This window comes from Bos mutus, chromosome 3 (genome assembly GCF_027580195.1).
Source record: "Bos mutus isolate GX-2022 chromosome 3, NWIPB_WYAK_1.1, whole genome shotgun sequence".
In the NCBI taxonomy this organism is placed as follows: Eukaryota; Metazoa; Chordata; class Mammalia; order Artiodactyla; family Bovidae; genus Bos; species Bos mutus.
The window spans coordinates 89,927,993-89,945,905 of record NC_091619.1 but is presented as its reverse complement, the minus strand read 5'-3'; the positions used below and the strand labels follow the sequence as shown (position 1 = coordinate 89,945,905).

The 17,913-nt window shown below is 48.1% G+C and overlaps 1 protein-coding gene across 1 annotated transcript; it reads left to right on the top strand.

The window, feature by feature from the left end:
- Positions 1–15: 15 nt before the first annotated feature.
- Positions 16–17,452, top strand: MRPL37 (mitochondrial ribosomal protein L37). Its single transcript, XM_005897238.3, has 7 exons — positions 16–419; positions 3,952–4,135; positions 4,223–4,338; positions 9,588–9,773; positions 11,863–12,020; positions 15,307–15,510; positions 17,257–17,452. The coding sequence occupies exons 1-7, from the start codon at positions 74–76 to the stop codon at positions 17,332–17,334; spliced, it is 1,272 nt and encodes a 423-aa protein (XP_005897300.2). The 5' UTR covers positions 16–73; the 3' UTR covers positions 17,335–17,452.
- The last annotated feature ends 461 nt before the right edge of the window (positions 17,453–17,913 follow it).

Here is a 17,913-nt window from a genome sequence, read left to right as displayed (position 1 = left end):
CCTTTCGTTCCCAGCAGGCCTTGCGCGCGGGAAGATGGCGGCGTCCAGGTGGAGGTCTTGAGAGCAGATTGGCATGGCGTTGGCGTCGGGGCCAGCGAGGCGGGTGCTGGCTCGCCCTTGGGGGCTCGGCCTTGAGGGCTGCGGGGTCCCGAGACGCGGGGCGTACGAGTGGGGCGTGCGATCCACGAGAAAGCCGGAGCCTCCTCCCCTGGACAGGGTGTATGAGATTCCTGGACTGGAGCCCATCACCTTCGCGGGGAAGATGCACTTTATGCCCGGGCTGGCACGACCAGTCTTCCCGCCCTGGGACCCCGGCTGGACGCACCCGAAGTTCCGCCGCTTGCCCCCGCTGCAGGAGCATCCCCTATACAAGGATGAGGTCTGCTACATCTTCCACCAGCGTTGCCGCCTCCTCGAGGGTGAGGTCCCAGGACGGCGGGGAGCAGACCTTGTTCCTTTACCCAGCAGTAACCCCGACGTTCTGTGGGGTTGGGCAAGACTTTGAAACTGTGGGTCTCGGTTTCTTCGTCTGCGAAATGGGCCCGGTATTGAGTCTCATTTCTGAGAATTGTCAGGATTAAGTGGGATGTAAAGACTAGCATGTGTGGGGGAGTTTTAGAGTTTTCGTGGCCAAGAGACGTGGTTTCTAGGCCTAGCCCTGCCTCTCACTGTGTGTGTGATTTGGTGTAAGTGACTGAAGCTTCTTGAGCCTCTGTCTCCTGTGAAATGAGTGGTTTTGACCAGGTGATTCACAGTGACCCAACTTTTGCACCCTGGAGATGTAACTATTTAAGAATTAGATGGAGGATTATAGTGCATAGAGACGGCAGAAACAGTGCTTAACCTGCCGGCCTATTGCGTCTTTTCACAGGATTGGTAACTGTGACGGAGGGGAGTGATTCGGCAGTGATTTGCTCATAGGTGCGCTGTGGGTATCTAGTGAAGCCAGGGCTACACCCCTGGTTTCCCAGATCAGTGACCTTTGTCAGAGGTCAGAGCTGAGATGTTTTGAGGGAAAAGATCTGGACCTAAAAACCATCTAGTCCCTCTGCACCTTTTCACTCTCACGAAGGACAGGTCAGAATGACTTTAGCCAAAACCATCTGTATGTCTGGGGTTAGTACTAGAAATTATGTTCCAGAGTCCCATGGAGGACGGTCTCTATTCAGTTCTCCTACCCATTGTTTCCAACTCATTCTTCCTTAGTCCCTAAATCAGGCTGGGGTTAGGACAGGTCCTGAAAACACAAAATGGTCCAGGTAAGTGGGAACAGAATTTTCCAATAAGTAATTAGGGAAGAAAGAGACTTGGCAGGGTCTGGGGACTAAGCCAGAGAAAAAAATCCTAGGTTTGGGGAGAAGTCAACTGGCCAGCCTCTTAAGCTGCTCAAACCCATTCCTGATAACTGAAAGCTGTTTTTTTTCAACCTTTAAACACTTCCAGTGTCCTCGCAAGGTGCTCTGAAGGACCTCACAAGACTTGTCACCCTTGCGTGATCCCAGTAACATTACTATGTAGATGAATTGCATTAGATGTATTTTAGATGTTAAAGATAACTTGTTTGACTAGGCTGAAAACATACCCTATGCTTTCACCGTATGCAGAGAGGTTCTGTAAAGTCTATAATAAAATTCTGTAAGATATAGAGCTAGAGAAGCAGATTGGGGTAATGGAGAGATCCTGGGCTTTAATGTAAAGGTTCCCCTCCCAGTCCCATCGCTTACGAGGTTTGAGACTTGAAACAAAGCCTTTCATCTCTCTTGAGTTTCATCCTCCATGTCATGAAATCCCATCCAACTTGTAGATAAAGCTCCTGGCACAGAGTAGATGGTATTATTCATATACTGCTGCTGCTGCTAAGTCGCTTCAGTCGTGTCCAACTCTGTGCGACCCCATAGATGGCAGCCCACCAGGCTCCCCCATCCCTGGGATCCTCCAGGCAAGAACACTGGAGTGGGTTGCCATTTCCTTCTCCAATGCATGAAAGTGAAAAGTGAGAGTGGAGTTGCTCAGTCGTGTCCGACTCTTAGCGACCCCATGGACTGCAGCCCACCAGGCTCCTCCATCCATGGGATTTTCCAGGCAAGAGTACTGGAGTGGGTTGCCATTGCCTTCTCTGATTCATATACTAGTGAATCATAAATTCTTAATATTTTATCCATTTTAAAGTTCTAGGAACAGTTGCAGGGTTGGGACTAAAACTTGGGTTACCGGACCCCCAGTCCAGGGTTCTTTCTGCTGTACCACACAATCAGGAAGTTAAATTTCTAAATATTTGTGTTTCTGATGTATAATGAACCTTACAGTAAAAAGCTTCAATGCCTTTCATTTGTCACCACAAGAGAAATTGAGGGTGTTTTCCTTCAAAGTGTTCTGGGTTTGCTTTAATCCCATAGTTTTTCAAATGAAGATGTGTTCCTGAGTCAGGTGATGTTTTTTCAACTGGAATGAGTAGCCTGCCAATCACAGAAGTCACCAGAGCTCTGCCAACTGATGGACACAGTCATTAAAAAGAACGCAGTGTTAACTTTGAGAGTTAGAGGACTGGTATGTGGACCCAGTGCAGAATTTAGACCCCTATGTCTATGCCTCTTCCTCTTTTAGGGAAGTAGGTTTTGGGGAAAATGAAGCAAGGGAGTTTGCCTGGCACTGCAGCCCCATCCTGCTGAGAGTAGGGTGGTTAAATTAGTTTTTAAAGACTAAGCACTCTGGATCAAATCTTTGTTCTTACTCCTTTTCCTGAGAAGCATTTTGGGCATCTTATAGAAATTTTATAGTACAGCCAGAGTAAATTAAAAATAGGTGAGGAGATGAGCGTAGAAACAGTGAGGTGAGTACAAAAAATCCATTCTGTGAGGTTGTACTTATATAGGGGAGCACCAGTATTGGCTCTCAGCTTGCTGGCAGTCAACAGATGGTACAGAGATGGGGTCAGCTGACCAGGCCTGTTGCTTTTTTCTATAAACCAAGCACACCTGTTTACTTGTTACCTATGGCTGCTTTTGTGCTAGAGTGGCAGAACTGAGTAGTTATGACAGAGACTATATCCAGAAGCTGAAAATATTTACTGTCTGCCCCTTTAAGAAAAAATTTGGCCCCTGATATAGAGAAACATTTTGAGTTAACGTAGTTCACCGTGTCCAAAAGACAAAATAGTACTCTACCCAGGTAAAGCCCACCCTTCTTGTATGGAGGCCAAAGAGAAGTTCAGAAGGCCTCGGAGGACCCAGTATAATAAATTGAAAAACATCTTGAGGATTCTTTTGACAAATATAGCAGTACAGTTCATATGGCCTCTTCATACAAAATTCTGCTTATAAAATGGCTCGTTACAGAATCTCAGAGGTAGATGCGAAAAATTATCTGGTGCTCCCAAACTCAGCGCTCCTCAAGTTATTCATGATCCAGAAGATATTTCCTTTATTTCTGAAAGCTTCTTTCCCTTGATAAAGCAGCATGTGCTTAATGCTTGGCCCATATCTATTGAATGAAGTATATTTGGCAGACATGAGCTTTTCCATTCGGGGCTAGGGTATGGGTTAATAGAAGGGATCTAGGTTTTGGAGGGTTGGCATCTATTGATCTAGGCTTGTATGCTAGGGTCTGAATCCTCTATACCTACAGACAGAATACAAACGACCCTTGCCTGCGAGGTTCAGTCTCATGATCTCAGCCATTTTAATAGCTGTTTGAATTCTTCCTGTGGCAAGTACTCTACGTCAATCAACTGTTAACTGTTTTTAAGCAGATGGTCATTCCTGGAGCTGAGTTGAAATCTGGTTCTCCTGGCTTCTGCTCTTTATTTTTAGTTCTGTCCCCTCAGATGTCAGAACAAATCCCATCTCCCTCTCAAGGCTGCTCTTTCCCCAAAATGCTACTGGGCAGGCATAAGCATCTTTTCCTGAATCATCTTTTTTTAGTGTTTGTTTTTTATGATTGATGACCCTAAAGGTGTAAAGCAGGCCCTCTGGCTTACCAAGACCAAGTTAATAGAAGGCCTTCCTGAGAAAGTGCTTAGCCTTGCTGACAATCCGAGGAACCACATAGAGAACCAAGATGAACGCGTTCTGAATGTGATCTCTCATGCTCGTCTCTGGCACTCTACTGAAGACATCCCCAAGAGAGAGACCTACTGGTAAGTTTCCCCCAAGTCAGTAAGATTTCCTACTGATGAATCTTGGAGTCAGCTTTATACCTCCAAATGTCTCTTCTTTTCTCCAAGCCCAGTCATTGTGGACAGCCTGATCCAGCTGTGTAAATCCCAGATTCTCAAGCATCCTTCTCTGGCCAGGCGGATCTGTGCCCAAAAGAACATGTTATCCACCACCTGGAAACGAGGTTAGTCCTCCTGTACACCAGAAAGACCCTGTCTGTCCCTTGTCTTTCTACTCTCAGCCCCACCTCCAGCTTATATTCCCATCCTTGCTGCCATACTTACTCTCACTGCCATCCTTCATGGTCCAATTTGTGGCTCAGACACATCCTCAGTGTCATTAGTTTTTGCCCAGCCTTTCTTTCTTTTATTCACTTCTTTCCAAGACTTAATTCACACCATATCAGTTGAGTGCCTCCAAGTGCCTAAATGTTGACCATAAGTTACAACACAGTCTGCACTCACAAAGCTTATATTCTACTGCAAGAGCCTTCTTACTCTCATGCTTTTTTCCTTTTCTAGATCCACTTTCTGCAGAGCTGCTAGAGTGATCTTTCTAAAGTGCAGGTTCTCTCTGTCCCTCCCCTGGGTCAAATCTTTTATTGTCTCCTAATAGCTGAACAGTTTATGGTGGTATCCAGGTCTTCTGGGCTTTAGCCACCAGCTGGTCTTTCTAGTCTTATCTCTCTCTGCCGTCCCCACCTCCATTCCCCTGTTGGCCACTTGCCGCTTTTGGGCATCAAGCTTTGCGTATGCACGTGCTATATGTTCTGCAGGGAATGTTCTTTTCTATTTTCCTTATTTGACTAATTTCTCCTTGTCCGCATCATTTAGCTCAAGCCCACATCTCATGCACATCCACAGATCAGCTCTCTGCTCCTTTTGTCCATAGGCCTACTTTTGTCATAGCACACATTATACTGTATTATGTTTGGTGATTATCTAGTACCTTTTCTATCTGCCCCACTAAACTGTGAACTTCTGATGATAGAGACTGTGCCTTCTTTGTCCGCAGTATCTAACAGTGCCACACAACAAGCGCTGACTAAAGGGATGGGCGAATCAATACCAGATCCCAGATGTTTTAGGTAGGGATGTTCCGAACACAGGGGTTGTCCTGGGTGGAACCCTGGAGCAGGGAAACCAGCTGTGGAACAGTTTGGGTTTTTAGGACATCAACTTGGTCAGGCTTCACCAGTTTGCCCCTGTGAGTATGGACTTCCTGGCAAAGAGTCAGCTTTGCAGAGGTAATGGCACCACTAAGGAAATTAGTGAACCTCATTAATAGAGGAGTGCTTGTTGGCCCATTATCAAGTATTACCTCTAATTAAACTGCCCCATTTGGAGCTGTCACTGGAGAAGGGATGTGGAGGGAATTGAATTGGAAACCACAGTAGAGTATTCTGTGGGGAGAATCTAAAACCCAAGGTTACGAGAGGTCCAGGCACATTTGTCTTCCTTGCAGATTATATGCGAAGAAACAGGAAGTACTTGAGAAAACTGTTCCTGAAGTGTGGGTATGAGGTGTTTTACCAGGTGGGTCAGAGTTTATCCATCCACAGATGTAGTATCCCCTTTTGCACAGCCAGTAAGGGAGGACACATGTTAATTAAATGACAGTGCTGTTGGTCAGACCAGTTTTTAGACATACAGCATCAGCAGCGTTGGTCCATTCCCATCACATTGTGATTGTAGTATTTAATTTGTATTTCTGAAAACTCAAGGACCTTCAGAGAAAAATTTGCCCCTGTGGGGAGTCCGTAGCAGGCCGTTGTCCAGGAGGCTTTCTAGATGGCGTTCCTCTTCCTGTGGGCACCTCTGTGACGGGGATCTGCTCACGTCCACAGCGGCAGGCTTGCTGCTTAGGCAGATGTGCGTTCGCTTCCTCATGCACCTGTGTCTCCTTGTGGCAAGTATGCTCATCTGACTTAAGTGAGGCTTTCTGACTGGCTCATTTTTTTAACTCCGAGTGACTGAGGTCAGTTGAACCCTTTTCCTGGGTTTAGCAGCCTTTCGGCTTAGCCTGTAGTCTCAGTACTTCTCTCTCCATCCTTCCTACTGTATCGTGCTCCAGTTATCTGTGCTGACTTCCCCTGAGCTCTGCCACGCAGCAGCAGGCTTCTGGACCGTGGAACATATTAGGGCTCCTTCACTGGAACACCTTCCTCCCTTTTCTTTGCCTGGCAAACTCTGACCCAGTAGTCTTCAACCAAGGGTGGTTTAATCCTCTAGGGGAGATTTGGCTTTGTTTGGAGACATTTCTGTTTGTCCTGACTTGAAGCAGAGCCGGGGCTGGCAGTGAACGTTCTGTTGGCATCTAGTGGGCAGAGGCCAGGGTGCTGACAGATACCTACAGTGCATTGCACAGCCTCCCTCACCAAAGAACTACCTGAAATGTGGACAGCACCCAAGTTGAGAAGCTCTGCTCTTATCCATCTTTCTGAAGCAAGTTTGAAGGCGTTTCAGGCAGCTTCCCAGGCCTCCCAGAGGAGGTCGGTTTCCCCACCTCTGCTGTCTCCCACTGTTGGAGCACTTAATCCCTCGTCAGCCCTTGAGAGGGACTCTCTGTTCAAGGGAGTTCAGACTGGTCCCCAGTGCAGAGCAGGTGCTTGAGAAGATCTGAACCCGCAGCCTCTGAGCCCACAGAGATCACCAGGCCTCTCGGTTCATTGGAAAGAACACAGGTCAAAGAGTGCACTGGTCAGTCCCTCTCAAGAAATCCAGGAGTAACACCTTAACCAAAGTTCTCTGGTTTTTTCTTTTCTATTTTTTAGGATAAAAGCTTTATTTTTAACTAATCTTTTTTTTTAATTTATTTATTGAAGTATAGTTAATTTAAAAATACTGTGTTTCAGGTGTATAACAAAATGGTTTAGTTATATGTATACATATTTTCTTTTCAGACTTTTTCCCCATATATGCTTTTACAGTGGGTCCTTGCTGACTATCTATTTTACATATATAGCAGTGTGTATATGTTAATTCCAACTGCCTAATTCTCTCTCCCCCCACCATTCCCCTTCTGTAACCATTCGCTTGTTTCTGACTCTGTGAGTCTGTTTCCATTTTGTAAATGAGCTCATTTTTTAGATTCCACATATAAGTGATGTCGTATGATACTTGTCTTTCTCTGTCTGACGTCAGCTAGTATGATAATCTCTAGGTCCATTCGTGTTGCTGCAAACGGCATTATTTCATTCTTTTTTATGGCGAGTAACATTCCATTGTAGGGCTTCCTTGGTGGCTCAGTGGTAAAGAATCCGGGTCGATGGACAGTTAGGTTGTTCCCTTATCTTGGCTATTGTAAATAGTGCTGCAGTGAACATCAGGTGCATATGTCTTTTCAACGTATGGCTTTCTTTGGATATATGCCCAGGAGTGGGATTGCTCGATCATATGGTAGCTCTATTTTTAATTTTTTAAGGAACCTGCATACCATTCTTCACAGAGGCTGTACCAATTTACATTTCCATCAACAACGTAGGCGGGTTCCCTTTTCTCCACACACTCTCCAGCATTTATTGTTTTTAGGCTTTTTGATGATGGCCATTCTGACTGGTGTGGGGTGATACCTCATAGTAGTTTTGATTTGCATTTCTCTAATAATTAGTGATTGTTTGGTCAGTAAGTCATGTCTGACTTTTTTGGGACCCCATGGACTGTATTCTGCCAGGCTCCTCTGTCCATGGGGTTTTCCAGGCAAGAATATTGGAGTGGGTTGCCATTTTCTTCTCCAGGGGATCTTCCTGACTCAGGAATCAAACCCAGGTCTCCTGCATTGCAGGCAGATTCTTTACCTACTGAGCTCTCTGATATTAAGTATCTTTTCATGTGCTTTCTGGCCATCTGTATGTCTTCTGCAGAGAAACGTTTATTTAGATCTTCTGCCCATTTTTTGATTGGTTTTTTTTTTTTTTTTTTTTATTGAGGTGCATGAGCTATTTGTATATTTTGGAGATTAATCCCTTGTCAGTTGCATTGTTTGCAAATGTTTTCTCCCATTTTGTGGGTTGTCTTTTTTTTTTTTTTTTTTGTAATGGTTTCCTTTGCTGTGCAAAACCTTTTAAGTTTGAATAGGTTCTGGTTTGTTTTCATTAGGAAATGGATAGGAAAATGTATTATTGCATTTCATGACAGAGTGTCCTATTGGGTTGGCCAAAAGGTTTGTTCAGATTTTTCTGTAATAAACCTGAACAAACCTTTTGACCAACCTAATACCTATGTTTTCCTCTGAGTTTTATAGTATCTGGTCTTGGCTTCAGGCTTGTGCAGTCTTTCTGGTGGGAAGGACTGGCGCTTGCCCATTGGTGGGTAGAGCTGGGGCTTGTCCTCTGGTGGGCAGGGCTGTGCCCAGGGGTGTGTTTAGAGGTGGCTGTGGGCTCAGGGAGACTTTAAGCAGCCTGTCTACTGATGAGTGGGACTGTGTTCCTGCTCTGTGGTTATTTGACTGGAGGGTCCCATATGGGCTGTTGGGTGGGGCCAGGACTTGGCATCAAAATGGCAGCCTCCAGGACAGCTCACACCAAATGAGTACTCCCCAGTACCTCTCCACCATGGGTTTCCTTGACCCCAGTCTGACCACAGCTGCCCCTGCCCCCCAACCCCCTCCCCCCCAGGAGACCCTCTAAGGTCAGCAGTAGGTCTGGCCTAGGATCCTGTGAACTCAGTGCTTTTTCCCATGGGTCCTGGTGCTCTTAGAAGACCCTGCATCCACCTTCCAGGAGTGGCATTTGTTTCTATTCCATCCCTCTTGAGATTCTGCAGTCAAGCCCTGCTGGCCTTGAAAGCCAGATGCCCTGGGGCTTCCTCCTCCTGATGCCAGACCCCAGGCGGAGGAACCTTTTGTAGGGCTCAGAACTTGAGAACCTCTGTGATACAATTATTTTCCAGTTTGTGTCTCACTCACTTGGTGGGTATGGGATTTGATTATGTCACAAATGTAACACTCCTACCATCTTGTCTTTGTCTTGGTAAATAGAATGTCTTCTTTGGTAGCTTCCAATCCTTTTTGATGATAGTTGTTCTGCAGTTAGTTGTTCCGGTGTTTTTGTGAGGGGAGGTGAGCTCAGGTCCTTCCTGCACCGTCTTGTCTTCATGTCCCCTTCTAGTCTATAGAATGAAGATCACTAGATTGAACTCCAGTCCTGTTAAGTGCTTTTTCTGTGACTTCAGCCTGGCCACTCAGTCTTTGGATCTGATGTTACTTGTCTACTCCAAGGCGTAGCAGAGGCAGAGGATGGCACCCAGACATGAAGAGAAGGAGGCTTATATGATAAGCACAAGGATGAATCTCCAAAGTTGTGTTTTCTGTGATGAGGCAGATCAGATAGTGAAGCTGTAAAAGGCTTGAGGAGCATAGCAGGATGAAAGCTTTTGACTTTGCCTAGCTAAGGCTTTAGACCAGGTTAGACTAACCGCTTTTCTCCCCATTTAGAGTCTACTCTGATTCAGGTCCATGGTTCCAGTGGAGCCCAGCTGAATGCCAAGGATCCTCTGCCTCCCATTGCCTCCCGAGAGGAAGTTGAAGCTACTAAGAATCATATTCTCGAGACTTTCTCTCCCATATCTCCCACTATCAGCCTTCAGGAATGCCATATTTATGATGTGAATGATGACACAGGTAAGTATCAAAAAGCCTTTGACTTTTAGGCAGCATGCAGATGAGGGACAGGCTTTTTCCGAGAGAAAGGAAACATTGAGTACTTACTATGTATTAGGATCTCATGTGCATTTTCTCCTCAGAGCCGTGTAGCAGCCCCGTGAGATAGGTGTTGTTAACCCTAAGGAAATGAAGACTCTGCTGATTGTGATTGATTCAGAGGGTGACTTTACTTTTGACCCCTAAGAAGTCATTTTGTTGCATCAGTTTTAATGGGTGGCTTGAGGGGCTTTTGACCAGGCATCAAATGTTTCCTTTATTTATAGTTCTCTTGAAAGATACCCCCTCTGTGTGCACCCTGTAAACTCTGGCCAACCTTCTGCTAGGATGGAGGAAGCTCATAGTCCTTTAATCGGGCTATTCATCCCACCTCCATTGAACAAAGCACCACCACTTCCCCACTGAGACACGACAGAAACTAGGGAGTTGGCCTGGACGGGCCTGCAGCTCCTGCCGTCCACGCAGTCATTATGAACTGCAGTGTCTTCCTCCTCAGCCTCTCTTCCTTTCCAGCTATGCCTCAGTCAGTCCCCAGTGTCTCTCACCAGCCCGTTACCCCAGTCTCTTAATGGGCTAGTGTGACCTGGGCTGTTTCCTCTCTCGTCTCTCTAGTTCACAGTTCCAGAGTCGACTCTCTAGAATGTGGATTTAATCCCATCGCTCTTCATGCCCATCTCCCCACTGCCTGTCGGATAAAGTTTGAACTCCTTGGCTTATCACACAAGGGCCTTCACATCAGCCCTCTGCCCCTCTCTCCAGCCCCATCTTTGTCTCCTCCCCAGCCCCATCTTTGTCTCCTCCTCCACGGGCTCCCTGTATTCACTGTCCTTTTCTCACCACTGTGCTCTGGCACTTTCTTTTCCCTCTGCCTGCGCTCTGACCATTCACCCCTCTTTCTCTTCAGCTAAATACTCATCTGTCATGGTTTTCCTTCGGACTCACTTCTTCCCAGAAATGCTCTACAGCCTCGCAGTCTGGTCAGGGCTCTTTGATCTGTCCTCACCCAGCCCCCTGGCTCCCCTCGTGTCTTGACATGTCCCTCTGCGTGGATGTGATCAGTTTTCCCGTCTGTCTCCCCTCTAGACTTGGTGAGCTCCTCAAAGGCAGTGGCAGGCACCGTGTGGGCTCTGTCCCTGGTACCTGTCTTAGAGATTGGCACAGAGTGAGTGCTGAGTGATGCGTATTCACACGTGCGGAGGAACTGAGGCAGACAGGAGAGTCGGGTCTCCCTTAAGTGATGCCCTCCCCTGGGGTTTTCAGAGCCCACACTTTCCCAGCCTCTTTCTTCCTCTATTTCGTCCACTTTTGCCAATCCCGGTCCTTCACTGTAGAAGACTCCAGCCTCCGAGAGTTTGCCCACGGCCATACAAGGGAAGAAACAGTGACCCGGCAGGATCGTGGCTGAGATGGACGAGTGCTGAACTTGGATTCTATGAGACCCCGTTTGTTACTAATAATGAAGTATTTTGCAAGTGATTTGCTTTTTAAAAAAGTAATCACATAGGTTTCAGGTTATCTTTCTAATATCACTGTCATCTTTGTGCTTGATTGAATGAGAAAGGGGTGGGGTTAGAGCTAGCCGGCAAGAATTACCTGAAACAGGTAAGCGAACATTTTCTATAAAGAACCAAATGGTATTTTAGGTTTTGTAGGCCACATATAGTCTCTGTCACGGCTATTTAATAGATATGTAGATGAGTGGGTGTGGTTGTGCTCTGGTAAAAATTTTGTTTTCAAAAGCAGGCCAGATTAGAGACTTCCCTGGCAGTCCAGTGGTTAGGACCTCACCTTTCGAGGCAGGTTCTCTCCCTGGTCAGAGAGCTAAGATCCCATATGCCTTCTAGCCAAAAAACCAAAACCTAAAACAGAAGCAATATTGTAACAAATTCAATGAAGACTTTAAAAACAGTCCACAACAACAACAAAATCTTAAAGGAAAAAACAAACCCAAAATATGTAGTGTCTGGCACTAAGCTAAGGTGGGCTGACTTTCCTGAGGCTTTGGGTGGGCCAGTTAACCTGTCCCTCCACATGATGACGTGTCTTGCAGGATTCCGAGAGGGCTACCCTTACCCCTGTCCCCACACCTTGTATTTGCTGGAGTCAGCCAACTTACGAGCACACCGCTTTCAGCCAGATCAGCTGCGGGCCAAGATGATCCTGTTTGCCTTCGGCAACGCGCTGGCTCAGGCCCGGCTCCTGTATGGGGTATGTATGTGGGGAAGACCACTGAGCTGCCTTACGTTGTGTCGGTTTCCTGCCTTACCCTGCTCAAAGGAAAGGAAGTGTGGAGGGAATTCTTTGGCTTGACTGAAGAGTTTCAGGGAGAGGCACTTCCACTCACCCTGCCGTCTGCTGGGGACCTACAGTGTGTCTGTCTTTACATAAGATGCCTCATCACGATGGCCCACAAGGTTTCATTGTGATCCCCATTTTTCAGATTATACTTCTGAGTCCCAGGAAAGCTAATGAGCAGCTTGTCCAGCATTACACACAGTAAGTGGTGGAGAGAAGATCGGGACCAGATGGTCTCAACTCCGGAGGCTTCAGTTATATGTCCTCCAGCACACGGCCTTAAACTGCACTAACGGAGCCCGAGCACAGGGCTTTATCAGGAAGGCAGGGGATGGCCCAGGCCTGCCTGCCCTCTCAGGACACGTTCTGAAGACCCAACATAGCACCTGGATGGTCACCCCTTGATTCTAAGAGCAGGTCTCAGGGACCTAGATGTTACAGAACGCAAGCTGAGTGGTTGTTACACAATGCCGTCCCACGATTGGAGGAAAGCCTGGCCGGGGAGCAAAGGCCTCCAGGCAGGGAATAGCAGTATCGAAGTCCCCACATAGGTCTGGGACGCCAGAACCCTGGTTTTGTGTGTGTGTTGGAAGGTGGGAGGGGAAGAATGTTTTTGAGAGCTGCTGTCAGGCTCCCAGGTCTTGATTAGAACCCAGTGCCCTCCTGGAGGAGCAGTGAACTCGAATGTTCTGTTTCTCATCCTTGTTGGTCTAGGAACTAGGTGGGGTTGGTACAGTGTGGTTAGCCTGATGAGACAGGGAGTAGAATGGACCTTGTCTGTATTGAGCATCTGCTACATGCCAAACATTTAACTAGGGCTCCCTTATAGCGGTGGTTCTCAAAATATAACCCTGGATTGTTAGCAGCATGAACACCATCAAGGGACTTGCTGGAAATGTGAATTCTCAGACCACCTGACATCCTACATCAGAAGCTCTGGGAGTGGAGCCTGGCAGTCAGTTTTAACAGGCCCTCCAGGTGATGCTGGTACAAGCACAAGTTTGAAAACCACAACACTAAAATTTGAGAACTACCGCATTATTTAATCCTTACAGCAGCCCCCTTGTGGCAGATACTAGTAGCTTCATTTTACAGATGAAGAAACTGAGGTTCAGAGAGGCCCAGTAACTTCCCCAGGGTAACACAGCTAAGAGATTAGCAGCTGTTGCATCTTTATGTGACGTTTTTGTGTCTTTCCAGTCCTTGGGAGGTTGTCTTAATTCCTATTCTCTGACATATTTTTTGAAGGCTCTGGAAGGTCAGGTAACTTGCCCAGGACCCTACAGCTAAAGAGTAGGGAGGCAGGCATTGGAACCCTGATCTCTCCAGCCTCAGGGGACATGCTGCCTCCTGACTGGGGGGCAGGAGAGGGAGGCAGAGAGAGTCACATGCCAGGTCCCAGGCCTGCAGGCTCATTGTCGCTCCTGTGCCAGCAGAACACGGTAGCAATGCTGTCACTAATTGCCACCCAGTTGGGTAGGAGAGGAGGCCTCCCCCAGCTCCTCCAGGTACAAATTATTCCTGGGGATGTGAAGTTGAGCAATTATGGGAAGAGCCTCTGTGTAAAAGGTAAAATTGCTGAGAAATTTATGTACTACCTGCAGCTTTATTGATCTGTAGAGGGAGATAAGAGTCAATACAGGATTCTCAGCTAACACTTAGAGGTACTTTTCTTTTTATTTATTTCTCATGCAGCTAAGAACAGGTATTTCTAAGGCCAACAGTCCCAGTGTGGCCCTCACTGAGGTCTGCCATTAGCTATTCCTAATGTCGGATTCAGCCGTAGAGCGGTGAATGCAGTAGGCAGCATCTTTGAGTCAAGGATGCTTTGCTTCACAGGGCCTGCCTATTGAATCTTTGTCCAGTGGGTAGTAGTCATCAGACTGGATTCCTGCAGACTCAGTAGGGTGAACATATGACTTGTCATCAAAACTGGAATACTGTTGAGAGTGACAGGCGCTACTGTCAGATACAATGGGACACTAGGTGTAAACCAGGACAGTAAGATTTTAAGAGATTTAACAGCCTGGGTCTCGTCCTGGATAACCTTGAGCAAGTGACACCGCCTCTCTGGATCTGTTTCCTCATCTGTTAAATGTGTATGCCGTGTTGTACCATGCTAAGTCGCTTTAGTTGTGTCTGATTCTCTGCGACCCCAAGGACTGTAGCCTGCCAGGCTCCTCTGTCCATGGAATTTTCCAGGCAAGAGTACTAGAGTGGGTTGCCATGCTCTCCTCCAGGGGATCTTCCCGACCCAGGGGTCCAGCACGTCTCCTGTGGCTCCTGCAGAGCGGCGGATTCTTTACTGCGGAGCCACTGGGGAAGAGACCTAAATGGGTATATACCACTGGATTTATGAGATTAGAGGTGACTGTGTAAAACTGCTGTGATGCCCAGGACATGAGAGGCCCTTAGTAAATAGTTGCTAGTATGTTACTGTTACCAGTGGCACTGATTGAAAGAGATGATTAGCAGACGTGTCCACTGGCGAAAGCCTGGGGCTGACACAGCTGGAGTGGACACTCAGGAATCTGACGCACTGAGTTGCATTTCGAGAGCCCAAAGCCCAGGTGAGATGCCTGCCTGCAGGCTTAGGACGTTCCAAGAAGCCCGGCCCTGAGGGATAAAGTAAGGCAGAGAGAAGGTGTGTCTGACTGAGCACTAGCCCCTGTGGGTGCCGATGTCACATGTCATTGTGACCTCAGACAAGTCACCACCTCAGCTGGTCTGTCTCCTCAACCGTCAGATGGAGTGAGAACTGAATGAGATCGTGTCTATTAGATGCACTGACGCTCCAGGTCAGCATTTGATAAGCGTCATTGTCCCCGTCAGGTTACACCATGGGTTTGGGGGGTTTCCCGTCGTTAACCTCCCAGCTCACCTTCCCTCACTGTGCAGCTTGCCTGGCAGTCGCCTCTCAGTGGCAGGAATTAGTACTTTAGTGTGCTCAAGTTGAAGAGCAGGTACGCCGGGGCCACGATTGGTCTGAGCCCAGAGAGAGCCAGGCTGGGTATGTGCGAGAAGGCCTACCCTGGACAGTGCCCTTAGCTCCACCTTCTGTTTTCATCTTTCATTGTAGGAAAACCACTCAGTGGGGTAGGGGGTTATTTAAAAGGCCAGAGCTAGAAATTGCCTGGTTTGTGCTGTTCTTAGACCTCGCCATTTCTGATTGCATTTACTTGTCCTCTTTTCCTCTCAGAACGACCCTAAGGTTTTGGAGCAGCCAGTAGTCGTGCAGAGTGTGGGCACCGATGGGCGTGTCTTCCAGTTCCTGGTGCTGCAGCTGAACACCACAGATCTGGCCTCCGAGGAGGGCATCAAGAATCTAGTCTGGGTGGACTCCGATCAGCTCCTCTATCAGCACTTCTGGTGTCTCCCAGTGATCAAAAAGAAGGTGGTTGTGGTAAGTCCAGCCATCTCTGGCTTGGTGACTGGACCGGGCCCATGGCTTGTCCTCCCCAGAGAGAGCCTGGCTTGGGGTGGAGGGCGTGCTTGTGAGTGGAGCACCGGCTTCAGGAACCTCATGTTCAGGACCTCTGTCTGCCTGGAGGGCTGCTTCAGCCCAGCCCGCCAGCTAAAATAGCACCTTCCACTCTGGGCCCCGCCCAGCTCTTCGCGCTCCCCTCTGCGCCCCACCACGCCCCTCTCCTCTTGGCTCTGTCTCCAGTTGCCTGAGCAGCTCAGGATCCTAGTAAGTGCTGCTCTTTTTATAGAGGAGGTGCCTTCCTTCTTACACCCCATTCCCTCTTCCTCCACTCGCCCTCCCCCATTTCTCTTGCATCTGGGTGTCCTTACTTGTCATTCCAGGTGTAGCCTAAAGACCAGCATCCCAGTCCCAGCCTTGCTTAAGTTCCTCGGGTAGGTCGCCATAGCCTGGGGGCCCCCATCACGGCGCAGTCACACTGCTGTCCTGCGGTTGTCTATTCACTGTTCTGCTCCTCCGTTAAACTGCGCCCTGAGCTCCTGGAAGGCCGAGTCTGAATGACGCGTTCATTCATTTCACTCCACGGATAGGGAATCCCTCACTGCCGCACCTCCAGTGCTCAGCTGGCTGAGACCAGGCCTGTGTTCTGTGCGCTGGGCAGTGACAGTATCTTAACGGATTCATAGTATCAGGCAGTGATAAAGCCTGTAAAAGACAGAACGGGATTGTGGGGTGAGAGAGAGCAGCGCGGGTGTAGTGCTGGGTCTGTGGCTCACCAGCTGTGTCTCACGCAGGGCTTGAGTAGACTTGCTTAATGTAGGGTTGTTGAGTCTTTGAGCATCATCTGTATGTTAGTTGATGTTGCTATGCCCTTGAAATGCCTGCTGGTGTGAGCCTTCTCTCTGGCCCCAGGCCCTGTTCTCTGTCCCTCGCCTGTGCGGCCACATCAGCCGTCTTCTGCGCATCTTTGCTCTTAGTTGCCCTCTCTCTCTGTCCCCTTCGTGGCTTCAGGTCCTTTTCTTTCAGCCTTTTCCTTCCATGAGCGTGACTTAGTGCCAGGCCTGTCCTGGTGTGGTCACGTGGCTCCTCCTTACCCATCTCTTCCTCTCACCAGCCCACCTCCACCAGCCTCTCCCTCTCTTTTTCTTCTTAGCCCTTTCTAGGTGCCCTTTAGTGCTCATTCATACATGTTCTCTTCTTGTATGGAAGTCAGTGAGTTGTTTTCTCTCCTGCTTTCTTAGCATCTTTTTCCTGCTTCATGGTGAGGCCTATCACCCTTCGTCACCACTATTTGCACCCCTGGCTGGAAGCTCCGTGAGGGCGGGAGCCAGGTTCAAGTTACTATTGGGTTTCCAGCGCTGGGCACAGCTCTCATACAGAGAAGGTGCCTGATAAGTGTGTGTGGGATGAGAGAGGGATTCTTGTCCCTGGGAGTTAAAAGGAGCAAACGAAACACTTTTTCGTGGTGGTTGAGTTGAGGGGGACTAGGGACCAGGGCAAGGTCGGCAGATAAGTTGGCCTGGAGGCGCAGAGATGCCTCATGTCCTTCTCCCGAGCCCAGCCCCTGCCTGGCATCGCTTGGCACCAGCTCCCCAGCACTCCTTGATCACAGGAGAAAGAAACAGTTATTATCCAGGCGCTTAGGATTTACATAAAACCGACCTTTGTTTTAATTGCTGCCATTAAACCTAGTAGCAAGATGCTAATGGGCTGTGTTCTTTTCAGGAACCTGTTGGGCCGACTGGTTTCCAGCCAGAGACATTCAGGAAGTTTTTAGCTCTGTATTTGCACGGTGCTGTGTGAGCCAAGGACTCTTCTAAGGCCGGAGCCGCCTGCGCCCCTCTCTTCCTGAGGATCCTGGAGCCTGGATGGTGCCTGAAGCTGCAGGTCTCACCGATAATAAAAGAGCCCTTCTGGTGCACCGGAGCCTGTGTTTATTATCGGGGAGCTTTCAGGTGGGGCACCCAGAGCTACGCACAGGCCCTGCCCCTGAGTCTACCTCTGTTGCAAGGGCCAGCCCTGGAGCCTCACCTGCCCCAGCTTTGTCTGTGACCCATCTTGTGACTTTACATAAGAATCTTCCTCTCTCTGAGTCTCAGTTTCATCATCTGAAAACTTGTGGCTAATGTGACTTACATTGTTTTACAGACTATAGATTACTTGTATGTAACGTTTGCTTCCTGTTAGGTGCTCTGGAATGGTCACTAGGTTCTGTGGGAATTATTTAAATTGTGGACACATTCCACAGTGACTGCAGGAAATCTGAATAGAATATTCATTGTAGATTTCCCGCTAGTATCTTGGTTAATGGACTGAGCACACCCCTGGTTCAGCTGACCTCTGTTCAGATAACATCAGGCCCTGCGCTCGTCCAGGCAGCTT